Source organism: Malaya genurostris, chromosome 3 (assembly GCF_030247185.1).
Source record: "Malaya genurostris strain Urasoe2022 chromosome 3, Malgen_1.1, whole genome shotgun sequence".
NCBI classification, from domain to species: Eukaryota; Metazoa; Arthropoda; class Insecta; order Diptera; family Culicidae; genus Malaya; species Malaya genurostris.
The window spans coordinates 94,186,043-94,200,242 of record NC_080572.1 but is presented as its reverse complement, the minus strand read 5'-3'; the positions used below and the strand labels follow the sequence as shown (position 1 = coordinate 94,200,242).

General features: G+C 36.8%; 1 protein-coding gene across 1 annotated transcript; it reads left to right on the top strand.

The window, feature by feature from the left end:
• The first annotated feature begins 12,938 nt into the window (after positions 1–12,938).
• LOC131434557 (uncharacterized) lies at positions 12,939–13,907 on the top strand. Its single transcript, XM_058601375.1, has 5 exons — positions 12,939–12,988; positions 13,048–13,151; positions 13,214–13,289; positions 13,347–13,742; positions 13,791–13,907. Exons 1-5 carry the CDS (start codon positions 12,947–12,949, stop codon positions 13,872–13,874), a joined length of 702 nt encoding a protein of 233 aa, XP_058457358.1. The 5' UTR covers positions 12,939–12,946; the 3' UTR covers positions 13,875–13,907.
• The last annotated feature ends 293 nt before the right edge of the window (positions 13,908–14,200 follow it).

The window sequence follows — 14,200 nt, the reverse complement described above, 5'->3', positions numbered from 1 at the left end:
GCATTGTAATTGCCATTAAAGGTGGCCACTTAATTGATATTGTTTTCAAAGATTAGTCAAACAATCGTAATTAATAAAAATACATCACTTATAGAAATCGGTTGTTTTTTCTCAATGTTTTTCAAACTTCCATACCGACATAAAAGATGGAGCACCCTGTACAGATTTCATACCGTACACCTTTGTGGCCAGCCTTGGGTCGTCGAGGCGCCAGCGAACCGGAAGCTAAGCTCCAACCGGAATCGCCGGACCGACCTCGACATCCTCCTGGTCGATCTCCTGTAGCGGAACGAGTGACTCAAAGTCGAGTGATAAATGGCCTAAAAGTAGGAGAGAACGACGCAAACGTCCATGACAATACATAAATTCGGGAAGGATGCTTTGAGCACCGATAGCCTTCCACCCCGAAGTAATACCTAACGGTAGTTCCGGGGAGGTAGGGTTGGAGATCCAATTTTAGTGGGTAGTTCCAATTAAACAGTGGTAGTCCTGTGGAGAAGCCCACACTCTGTGAGTAAATGCATGTCACCTTGTAAAAACAATACCTTTGTGGCTTGTTTTTTACTCGATAAGTAAACGAAACGCCAGCTTTACTCTTGATAAGGAGTGTATCGATAAGTAGTTAGCAACATTCAAACAGTTATTACTCTGAAATGGCTTCATTTTTTGCAGCGTGTTTTGCGGTGACATGTTTGTTTACATGTCAATAACACCTGCGCAATCGATTGGTTTCGGTACGGTTTATCGTTTCAATGATGAGTCGAATTGATCCGGAAACGCGAAAGAAAATTCTGCACACTTGGTGCTCAGAAAGTGGTGTCACGTACAACGAAATTGCAACCACACCAGTGTCAAAAATATTATCGAGAAGTTCGGTAAGACCCTTTCCATGAAGGATTTGCCCCGATCATAAAGGATCTGAGGCCGGGACATAAAAGTGGTTGAGTACATCAAGAAAAGCCCATCGGCGTCGACGCGGGATTTGGCCAAGCAGTTCAACACCAGCATCGGGATGATTCAACGGATCAAAGTTCGGAACTCCCTGAAAACGTTCAAGAAACAGAAGGCGCCGAAAAAGTCCCTGGTACAGCAAGTTCAGGCCAAAACAAGAGCGTGAAAACTGTATAACCGGATTCTACAGAATAAAGACGGATGCATCCTGATCGACGACGAAACCTACGCCAAGGAAGACTCTCGAGTGCTGCCCGGACCGCAATGTTATACGAAATCGGTGTACCAGGACCTGGACGACACTGACACCACGGTGGCGATAGAAAAGTTTGGGCAGAAGGTGTTGGTCTGGCAAGCAGTTTGTACCTGTGGTTTGCGGTCGTCGAATTTCTTCACGAAGGGCACAATTAACGCCAAGGTGTACGAGGAAGAATGTTTGAAGAAAAGAATGCTGTCACTGTACAGAAAGCATAGGGCTCCTCCTCTCTTCTGGCCGGATTTGGCTTCAGCCCACTACGCCAACTCTGTTCTACAGTGTTTGTCAAAAAATAATGTACAATTCGTGGAAAAGGACATCAACCCACCGAACTGCCCGGATCTTCGGCCAATTGAAAGGTATTGGGCAATTAATTGTCAAGCGGCACTTTCGGAAGGAAGGTACAGTGTCCTAAAACATGCAGGAGCTCAAAAAAAAAAGGACAGCTGCCACCAGGAAAGTCACAAAAGTAACTGTGCAGAATTTAATGAAGAATGCCAAGTCCAAAGTGCGAGCATTTCACAGAAACTAGGGTTTTCTTCAATATAATCAGTGAAATGCATAAAAATGTAATTTTTCTACAATATATCGAAAACTGATGTCAAAATATGTTTTTTTTCGCTTTTTTATTCAATAATCAATGTTGCTAACTACTTTTCGATACATTCCTTAACCTCAATGGTGATCACATTCACTGTCACTTTTTTCTCGGAAGATAAATATATGAAAAATAAATACGTAAACATCTGCCGTGTCAGCACTATCTGTCAAATCGTTTCTAGTCATGTATGTAAACTTGAAACAGAGTTTTATCTTATTTCTACCACATTATAATTCTTATTATATATTAGCTTAAAATAATAACTAATAAGAATTTAGTGTATATGGATTGTAAGCATTGAAAATGTTGGATAATTTTTTTTCATATATTTTTAAACAGGTTTTGATTGAAGGCGCATCAAAAAACACTTTATTGTAACTGAATTTTGCTCGACAGTCTAAGAATAGTTGTAGAATTTGTACATCGTATTAAGGTTTTAGTTTCATACACTCTATTTTCAAACACTATACTTTCACTATGATCTTTATTGTTGATAATATCTTTTGACTAGTTTACTTGAAAACATGTTATCTTAATGTTATGGAAATATAAGCAATTCGATGGAAAAAACCTTTTCTTTTGTACCGTTAAAGAAGTACGCACGTTAATAAACGGATCCGGCTCGTTTTCGTTTTCCAAATCAAAATTACCACTTCCAAACCTTGCAAACCACTTCCGATGCGTTGGCTCAGCTAGATCATGCATACTGATTCTGAAACTGTGTGACTGTAGCTTTCCACCAAAAAAATACATATTTTTGTGCAAGGTTGCATAATCCGTTGTCCGAAAATTATTAAATTTGCTCACAAATTTAATAGTTTTCGGACAAATTAATTAAAAATTACTTCTTATTCCTGTATGAATATCTCAGAAAAAAAATAAAGTGGAAATATGTGAAACCGATATCAACAACTTTTGAAAATATCATCAAAATTCTATTAGAAAAATAATATTCCCAATTTAAATACACCTAAATTTATTTGAAATTTAACATATTTTTAAAAAACTATGTCCTAATATTCCACAATATATATGGAGCATAATATGCAGTATTCATTATTCCTGCACCTTAAATTCAAATTGATCAAAGTAAGCGAGAAAATAGAATACAAATATCTTTTTATTTTTGTGTCTCTTCCAATGCACTCACTACGATTCGGAACAAGGAACCCATTTTCACACCTTCTGAATGTTTGCCATGACGTGTAATGTTCAAAAATGACCTGGTGACTAACATTTAACCACTTCGTCGTTTGTTTTTGATTTAGGGTATTATCTTAGTTCGACAAATCTTGGAATTTGGCATCTTAATTCCTTTTGGATTGATCTGTGCGTTCTTTGTCTTTTATACCAAAATCGACACTTTTAAATCGTTGAAACCAACATTTAAGAGCTAAGACCAATTGAGCATGTTCCCCGTGAGCTTATTCGATGGGATTCAGCAGAACATTTTTTTAAATAATGAAATCCACAAGACATGAAAAAAATAATTTTGCAGTTCAACAATCTTCCCGAACACATAACATAATTTGATGGAGAGATAGAAGCTCAAATGTTTTGAATATATTTCGAAAGTAAATTTAAAGATACTTCAATCAAAATATCTTGAACCAACATGTATTTTTGCCCTCGGCACATTAGTGCTAAGGTGCCTATAGTTATGAATAAAGAAAACATTTCCTTCGAAAAATCCGGCATTACCAACTGACACAATTGGTTTTTGCTGAACTTATTATCATCGGAGTTGGCGCCTACAGAATAAAATGTTGGTTTCATTAAGTCGTACTTTTCGACAAACTAGTTTTTTTAATATAAATTATAGCTTAATTTTTTCAAATTAACTGAGACGGATCCTTCTTAATCATCATTAGTTGATTTCAACACTTTCATTGTAGTTTACAGCTCCTACGGCATCGGAGAAAAAATTCCGGTCAACTGTTGAAAGTAGAAGTTTATTTCAATCATCCCTTCATTCTTACCACAACTTGCGGTCGGAATGCATGCCGAAGCTAGCATAAATAATGTTTCTGAAAGTGCTATTAGCCTTTGTTCGAAAAGTTACCGACCAGCTCGTGAAAGTTTCATCATTGTTCATGCTCTCCTTGCTCGCCAATGGCCTGAGGTGGTGCTATCAGCGGTTGTCCTTATCAAACTATGGTTTTATGGTGATATACCAAAACTGGAAGCTGAAGAACCAACATCATTCGCGATGATGAAATTCGTTCCTCTCGTGTATCCCACAGTATAGTTTTATTTCGCAAATTTTATGATTTCTCACTTTGAACGAATACCACTGCTAGCGCAAATGATTTATGGAACGATATATTCCTAGGGTTATAAAGTATCGTCCTTATGTTTAATAGATTGTCTTGCTTCAAATGCTTAACCAAAAATCCCTAGATGTTGACTGAAATTACGTTAAAGGGGGAAAGGTAAAAAAAAAACATCATCAAGTAGAGCCGGTCGGAACATACTTGGTATGTCAACCACTTTCCAAACAGCCTACCTAAATTCGAATGTTAGCCGCACGCATAGGGTAAGAAAGGTTTGTTAACTCGATAGGCCAAAAGGTTTAAACTATCTTGGAAACCGCAGTGTTCTAATAAAAACAATAACATCATTTATGATATATACTATGTAGAGCATGGCGCCATAGAAAATTCTTTCATAGTAAAGAAATAATAAAATGTTTGATCTTAATCTATGCTCTTGAAATTTTATATAGACATTGTATAATATTATGTATATTTAAAACAATAAACACGTGTAAATAAACAAATTGGATAAAATGTGTCTTTTGTGGTTTGAAATCTCTTGAAGCAACTTGAACCTTAAAGCTATTGGCATAATTGCATTCGCAATCGGATAAGACTGAACAGCAGTCTATGACCAGTTGAATTAAACTTTGTGAAAGTCGCTTCAGTTATTTCTGAAAAATAAGTGCTATTTTTTGACAAACACTTGCATACGAACACTCACACAAACGCTATAGTCGGGTGAGTAAGTGAAATCGGCCAGGAATTCATACCGCTATACAATATTTGAAGGCAATATTGCACATATTCTTCGTGTTATCACTTCATTCATCCATCTTCAGTGTGAACTGTCTTCTATTACTCACACCCGTCTCGAATAACATTGAACTATTGACCACACAAAAGAAAGATGGGCGAAAATTAATAAGCAATAATCGTGGAAAACCTTAATCTTTGTTCGTTTATACTATTTTTTTTATATTATTTTTTTTTTCGTTCATTTACTTTACTCCTCGAGTTGATTCGAATAGCGTCACTGCGATGATCGTTGAACTCCATTCTTCGCGAAGCATTCTTCATCTAATAAATTCATCATATCCCGTTGAGTATCAGCAATGGGAGAGTGTTGGGATATGGTTCATCACACACACATAAGATTATGGTACTAATACAGAGGAAACCGTCTTAATTTGCTTGTTTCAAAGACAGCACGAACGATTATCGCGAATTGAGTTTCGATGATTATCGCTGCATGAATATTCGTTCCTCATTCACCTCAGGTCATTCGGGGGTTTGTTTATGCGAATAACAACTGTGAAGAATAGACCTTCATGCCACCAGCGATGCAGTATCGGCTTCGTTGGCTCCCGAATATACGAACAAGTCCGAATACCAGAGCGATTATCGAACAAAGGCGAAGGAAAACGAACGATGATCGTTGACGCTCATTGCATTTTAGATATTCGAGCAACATTGTTTGAAGGAACTTGAAATGGAGACAATTTTATCCCAATTTCAACCCTTCAACTTCCATATTGACGGAGCTAGATATTTTTGAATCTCATAGAAGAATTCCGGACTAAGTGTAACAAAAACAATACAATGCAATGCAGTATCAATTTGAACAAGCTGTTGTCCCACCAGGAAACGTTTCAAAAGATTCGGAACTTAGTACAAATAAGTTGCACAGACTCACATATATAAAATTATCAGATGCAATAAAATGTAGTATTAGAGATAAGCTGATCTGCGATTTTACATGTATCATTTGAATCCTCATTAAACTCGGTCACCGCCAGTTTCTGTTAAATTATCATTTACTTCAACACAACAAGTGTCTTATCACTACATGCGTTGTAACAATGACAATGTTCGTTCATGTATTAATAAAATCAAGTTACAATATAAACAAAATTAAAGAATTTGGTTTCTCAAGCATTGGTTCCTTAATATGCAAAATCAATTAAAGTAACAAAATATGTTCTGCGGACTGAGTCACATATTTTCTTCCTTGTACTGCTGCCATTCTATTTTCAGACACTTTCCGTAGATTATCGACGCTTTTTAACGAAGGATCATTAAAATTACACTATTGCTGGGTTTATTGGTTGACGGTTATTCAAATTTTTCACATTCACATAACATATATAAAATCTTCTCTACAAACAATCGTTTCATTTCATTTTCCCAGATTTATATCTTGAGGTTGTTTTTTGTTGAAGGCATCAAAATGGAGTAGAATCAACTATTCTGAAAGAATCTAATTGTCAATTTGATCATTCGCAAAACATCTAAACACTAAAAGTAGAGTAAGTTTGTAATTTGTCACTGTTTAGTGAATCCACCATCATCTTTATTTTTGTGTTTATTATGGGTACCTTAGAATTATTTCATTTTTAATGTAATCGTAATCGGTCGTTTCTTGCATACAACTCTCTATTTTTTCTCCAAAAAATCATCTTTTCTGTGAGTTTCTCATTCATTTGGCTTCTTCAATATTCAACTGAACTTTATTATGACGGCTTTACGTCAAATCAACTGAAAATTAATAATACGGTGAATATAAATAAAGAAATAATAAATAAAGAACTGCCATGGAATCCTAGCAGTTCAATTCAAACCGCAACTTTACATAAATTGTGCATACTTTGCGTCTGTTGTCTCGTTGTCTAAAAGCTATAGCTTTAAATGGTTTTGAATAAAATCTGAATTTATTACAGATAATATGTATATATTTTTTAATTTCATTTACAACCTGAATGAGGTCGATGACTTAGAAAATTTTGTTAACGGAAAATCAGGTTCAATTTTTTCGCTTTCAACACACTTGACTAAAATACTCGAAGCGATAAGACCCACACGGTTGCTTTCTTTCCTCCCAAGAAAGGATGGCGATCCTTTAAACTTGGCTAACGAAAAAATCTATAGTCAAACTGTTTTCGTAGGTAGCGCTAACCTTTTTCTTAATCGTTTCGACCTGATTGAAACTCATACTGAAGGGTTTTGAAAGCAATTCGGTCCACATTCTATGTTTAATAGCAAAAGTTAGGGTAAGAATAGAACCTGTTTCAATCCACCTAGTGGTGTAATGATGCCTTTCTCATATCAATCATACTATCATATATAACACTGTGGTGTTCTTCAAAATAATTTTCTTCGTTTCTTGAAAATCCGAAATCCGTTTGTTTGACCGTCTAAAAACTATCAATTGGAGAAGATTTGAGGTCGATTTAGAAATTTTTTTACGATTTTTCACCCTATTTTGAGTGACAGTATAAAATTTTTAACACACTTTACCCTATATGCCTGGATCCGGAATTCAGATCCGGATGAAATTCAGGAATTCAGTATGAAACCACAGGATCTTTTATTTAACCTAAGTTTGTGAAAATCGATCGCGCCATCTATGAGAATAGTTAGAACACATCTTTTCATTTTTTTGCACATTTTACCCCATAACTCCGGGACCGGAAGTCAGATCCAAACGGAATTCAGGAATTTAGTATGCGACCTAAAGAAGTTTTATTTGAATCTAAGTTTGTTAAAATCGGTAAAGCCATCTCTGAAAAAAGTTGGTGCACTTATTTTCACGATTTTCTGCACAATTTACCTCATAATTCCGGAACCGGAAGTCGGATCCAAACAAAATTCAGGAATTCCGTATGGGACCACAAGACCTTTCATTTGAATCTAAGTTTGTGAAAATCGGTTCAGCCGACGACACAACCTGCCACTCACCTATTGAAACTGTATCGCAAATATAACTACCCCTCAGTAACTCAAAATATCAAAATGAGTTTGCATAATTTTTCCGTAAATCTTTTTTATTGCGGAAACTAAAACGAAAAGATATCTGCCATCGGCTCTGGTTCGAATCGACTTGTGTCAAGCGCAAATATAGTAACATGTTTATTCCTGATTCAATGAAACTTTTCTCCATTAAACTTCACTACATTTATATCACTTTGAAGAGAAACGGTGTCCTATGAGTGAAAATTCTTGCACCGGTGACGAAGATTGTCTTGTCTAGCATGCATTTTAACCGAGGACTTTTGGTTCTATAGTTTAGCAATTTAATTTATTATTACTATTGCGCCTCACAATCAAACGTAGCGCTTTTGTAAATAAAATACTTTCATCTACTCTTACAAATGTAATCATTTCATGTTAATCGCAACAAAAAAAAAAAATAGAATAAACCCAAATTGCATGTAATATTTTGTTCCAATGTTGATGTTGGTTGGTACTACCGAGGTTAATTAACGTGATCAGTTTTCCTGTATCTGTCTTTGAAAATACATCCTCCTGGCGTTTATGCAATCATTCCTAAAATTACAATTTTTTTCTGTTGAATGTAAAGTCTGTTATTGATGACATAAAAAAAACCTGTTTTAATCCACCTAGTGGTGTAATGATGCCTTTCTCATGTATAATATTGTGGTATTCTATTCAAAAATTTTTTCTTCGATTTTTGAAAGAAACCAAAAGATTGTTTGTGCATTAACTAGTATTACATACAGAATAAAACAGTACTTTGATTGCGTAGGTCATCCTTAATAAAACGAAGTGGGTTCACTATTATATATACTTCCAGCACCGGAACCCGAGAACCGGTATAATCGAATTCGGCTCGTACGGTCACCAACTAACATAACGTTCAAACTTCACTAGTTTTTATACGATTTGCCATCGTACTCCAATCGACGGTTTAAATTTTTGTTGAACCCAAAAATATGCAGTAATTTTTGGTAGGACCATAAGGCCTTTCATTTAGCCCTAAGATTGGGAATAACGGTTTAGAGTCCAGTTTATAACATTTTTTACGGTTTTTGTTCCGCCGGTTTAAGTGACGGTGTACAATATTGAACACACTTTACCCTATAACTCCGGAACCAGAAGTCGGATCCGAATGAAATTCAGGAATTACGTATGGGACCATGAGACCTTTCATTTGAATCTAAGTTTGTGAAAATCGGTCAAACCATCGCTGAGAAAAGTGAGTGAGATCCATTTTGGTATATATGACCACAATTTCCGGTACTTCGGGAACCGGATACCGGGAACCAGGATAGCCGGAATCGGTTTGTTTAGTTGCCTACTGATAATGACTATCGATTTGTGTTGTTTTGAGATCAGTTTAGAATTTTTTTAAGTTTTTTGTTTCGCCGGTTTAAGTGACGGTGTACAATATTGAACACACTTTACCCTATAACTCCGGAACCGGAAGTCGGATCCGGATGAAATTCAGGAATTCCGTATGGGACCACGAGACCTTTCATTTGAATCTAAGTTTGTGAAAATCGGTCAAACCATCGCTGAGAAAAGAGAGTGAGATGCATTTTGTTATATATGACCACAATTTCCGGTACTTCCGGAACCGGATACCGGGAACCAGGATAGCTGAAATCGGTTTGTTTAATTGCCTAATGATAATGACTATCGATTTGTGTAGTTTTGATACCAGTTTAGAAAATTTTTTACGTTTTTTGTTTCGCCGGTTTAAGTGACGGTGTACAATATTGAACACACTTTACCCTATAACTCCAGAACCGAAAGTCGGATCCGGATGAAATTCAGGAATTCCGTATGGGACCACGAGACCTTTCATTTGAATCTAAGTTTGTGAAAATCGGTCAAACCATCGCTGAAAAAAGTGAGTGAGATGCATTTTGTTATATATGACCACAATTTCCGGTACTTCCGGAACCGGATACCGGGAACCAGGATAGCCGAAATCGGTTTGTTTAATTGCCTAATGATAATGACTATCGATTTGTGTTGTTTTGAGATCAGTTTAGAATTTTTTTTAAGTTTTTTGTGTCGCCGGTTTAAGTGACGGTGTACAATATTGAACACACTTTACCCTATAACTCCGGAACCGGAAGTCGGATCCGGATGAAATTCAGGAATTCCGTATGGGACCACGAGACCTTTCATTTGAATCTAAGTTTGTAAAAATCGGTCAAACCATCGCTGAGAAAAGAGAGTGAGATGGATTTTGTTATATATGACTACAATTTCCGGTACTTCCGGAACCGGATACCGGGAACCAGGATAGCCGAAATCGGTTTGTTTAATTGCCTAATGATAATGACTATCGATTTGTGTAGTTTTGATACCAGTTTAGAAAAATTTTTACGTTTTTTGTTTCGCCGGTTTAAGTGACGGTGTACAATATTGAACACACTTTACCCTATAACTCCAGAACCGAAAGTCGGATCCGGATGAAATTCAGGAATTCCGTATGGGACCACGAGACCTTTCATTTGAATCTAAGTTTGTGAAAATCGGTCACACCATCGCTGAAAAAAGTGAGTGAGATGCATTTTGTTATATATGACCACAATTTCCGGTACTTACGGAACCGGATACCGGGAACCAGGATAGCCGGAATCCATTTTTTTTAGTTGCCTAATGATAATGACTATCGATTTGTGTAGTTTTGATACCAGTTTAGAAAATTTTTTACGTGTTTTGTTTCGCCGGTTTAAGTGACGGTGTACAATATTGAACACACTTTACCCTATAACTCCGGAACCGGAAGTCGGATCCGGATGAAATTCGGGAATTCCGTATGGGACCACGAGACCTTTCATTTGAATCTAAGTTTGTGAAAATCGGTCAAACCATCGCTGAGAAAAGTGAGTGAGCTGCATTTTGTTATATATGACCACAATTTCCGGTACTTACGGAACCGGATACCGGGAACCAGGATAGCCGGAATCGGTTTATTTAGTTGCCTACTGATAATGACTATCGATTTGTGTTGTTTTGAGACCAGTTTAGAAATGGTTTTACGTTTTTTGTTTCGCCGGTTTAAGTGACGGTGTACAATATTGAACACACTTTACCCTATAACTCCGGAACCGGAAGTTGGATCCGGATGAAATACAGGAATTCCGTATGGGACCACGAGACCTTTCATTTGAATCTAAATTTGTGAAAATCGGTCAAACCTTCGCTGAGAAAAGTGAGTGAGATGCATTTTGTTATATATGACCACAATTTCCGGTACTTCCGGAACCGGATTCCGGGAACCAGGATAGCCGGAATCGGCTTGTTTAGTTGCCTACTGATAATGACAATCGATTTGTGTAGTTTTGAGACCAGTTAAGAAATTTTTTTACGTTTTTTGTTTCGCCGGTTTAAATGACGGTGTACAATATTGAACACACTTTACCCTATAACTCCGGAACCGGAAGTTCGATCCGGATGAAATACAGGAATTCCGTATGGGACCACGAGACCTTTCATTTGAATCTAAGTTTGTGAAAATCGGTCAAACCATCGCTGAGAAAAGTGAGTGAGCTGCATTTTGTTATATATGACCACAATTTCCGGTACTTACGGAACCGGATACCGGGAACCAGGATAGCCGGAATCGGCTTGTTTAGTTGCCTAATGATAATGACAATCGATTTGTGTAGTTTTGAGACCAGTTAAGAAAATTTTTTACGTTTTTTGTTTCGCCGGTTTAAATGACGGTGTACAATATTGAACACACTTTACCCTATAACTCCGGAACCGGAAGTCGGATACGGATGAAATTCAGGAATTCCGTATGGGACCACGAGACCTTTCATTTGAATCTAAGTTTGTTAAAATCGGTTCAGCCATCTCCGAGAAAACCTAGTGAGATTATTTGACACACACATATACACATACATACATACATACACACACACACACACACACACACACACAGACATTGCTCAGCTTGATGAACTGAGTCGAATGGTATATGACACTTGGCTCTCCGGGCCAATTTTTACTAGTCGGTTTTTCAAGTGATTGCATAACCTTTGTATATGAGAAAGGCAAAAAATATTGATGACACTATAAACTTTGTGATACAATTTTTCTGCGCCATATTATTTTTCAAGAACTTCATTATTCTTTAATATTTTTAAAGATTTTCGGTTTTCGTTATAGGTATCGATAAGTGAAACTAAACAAATATTCTTTTGTATCACGGATTCTGATACTGATTGATGATGTCTTTTTGGAAAATTACTAGAAATAGAATTAGTTAAATGAAAATAGGTACAAGAAGGAAACTCTTAATTTCTTATTCATAAAAAACCGTAAAAGCAAACTCCAAAATTTGAGTACTCTCATGCTCTTTTGCTAGCACTGATGATGACAGTGATGTTTGGTCCTGTCGTTCATACCAAATAGTTTCTCTTCCTCACAGAATTTACATAAAGTCCACCAAATTAAATTTTTATTGAATTTTCGCAGCTTTCTCCAACTGCTTATTTATTAACGTTAACCTCAGCAACTAGTTCGTAACATATGAAGCAGTGTTGCTCGAGTATATTAATTTTATGATTAGCAACGGGTTACTCAATTTGTGGTAACTGATGGTAAATCGTTCAAGAACACTTTTCATGCCGATTTTTCTTCGGAGTGGCTGGTCGTATCGTCGGTTCAGCCATCTCCGAGAAAAGTTAGTGCAAAAAAACGTTACATACACACATACGCACACATTTGCACATACAAACACACATACGCACATACACACACATAGATACACAGACATTTTGCGTACTCGACGAACTGAGTCGAATGGTATATGACACTCGGCTCTCCGGGCCTCGGTTCAAAAGTCGGTTTTCACAGTGATTGCATAACTTTTCGATATGAGATAGGCAAAACTGTAATCAAGTAATTTAAGATCCGAAACAATCAACGCGTTAAAAACTACAGTTTTTATTCAAACTGTTTTTAGTGGAAACATTTTGTTGTAGATTGTTATGTTTGACAGATTTTTCGACAAACGCTAGATTTTTTCATTTCATCAGTTTAATGAGAACTGCCTGGCTCACAGTAAGCTCTGATGTGTATCCACAAATCCTACAGTAGCTGGAAAGTTTTAAAGTGATGAAACAAAAAACGTCAGACGCTGGAATTGATGAGCTGAGGGTTTGTTTATTGTTTCATAAAATGGTTAGTGGCAGTGAATTTATGTTTTGTTTATTAAGGTTGCACTGAAGGAAATGGTTTATGCGAAACAATGTCTTCTTAATGAACTTTGCACTACACGATTAACCAATGAGAAACTTTCCAAACAACTGGACAAACAAAGGTTTGGTGAAGTATAATTAATGGAGCCGATTCGGTACATTAACAGTCTCGTTCCATAACCAGAAATTTCTTCCTAGCAAAAGACGAAGCATTACAGCTGGAAATGAGGGAAATAAAATCTGCTCTCCAATCAATGAAGGTAGTGAGATTTTCGTTATGCCATTATACTTTGATAGTTAAATAGAACCACCTCCAGAGTTCGTTACAGAGATCTAACAGAAAGCTTGCGCGCCACATGCGAGGATGTGCCAATACACGGTTTCGCCTTGGGGCAATGTTTCTCCGGATGCGGTCTACCAAACATTGGCACGAGAAACGACGGAATCGTTATCAGAAAATGTGTTTCCAGTTCGCAGCGTACGTACAGGAGCAGAATCGCTACATGCAGACGGTTGTTCATACTCAGCTGAGCGGTGAAAGCATTACGACCTCCCATCGGCAGTATTTGGATCTTCTAACCCGGTGTTCCCAGCTAATTCACGAAAATATGAACTTGAGACTGTTGTTCATGAACAAACTAGATGAACGCGGAATAGCTTCATACCGAAACAGTGCTCCTGCGAGTCCAGATAGCAGCAAAATGGAAGATGAGGTATGTTGACATAGTTTCCTATTGAAATACTCAAACATAGTTTTTCAGAGGGATTTTGATTCCGGTTCGGAAGCAACAGTTTTTTGTATTGCTCCAAAATATTTTGTCAGACAACGTTTCCATTCTGTTTGAATATTCCTATGTATGAAGCAATAATTGTATAGCTCTATGGCTTTTATTCATGAACACTTAATAGGCATGCAAATTCAATCATAATAAAGATATCTATTTGAAGGAATTCTAAAGCAATATTATTAAAAAATTAAAGCTTAGCCATTTACCTTTTACAGCCAGATTATACTGCTCTACTAGTATTCCCATCAGAACGCTTTTCCAGCTTCCGGGTTTTGATTCAAATGAGGCCACAAGTACGGTCACTTGACGACTTTGTAATAGAATCACTAAAGGCCAATTGTTGCAGTAAGCAGTAGTGGCAAACAAATTCTACGAGTCATCGG

Excerpts from the sequence above, each read along its gene's own strand:
- LOC131434557 (XM_058601375.1), top strand. The coding sequence starts at position 12,947 with ATGAAACAAAAAACGTCAGACGCTGGAATTGATGAGCTGAGG. Across the intron at positions 12,989-13,047 it reads CTGGAATTGATGAGCTGAGG|GTTGCACTGAAGGAAATGGT; the intron begins GTTTGTTTATTG and ends TTGTTTATTAAG. Across the intron at positions 13,290-13,346 it reads CTGCTCTCCAATCAATGAAG|AGTTCGTTACAGAGATCTAA; the intron begins GTAGTGAGATTT and ends AACCACCTCCAG.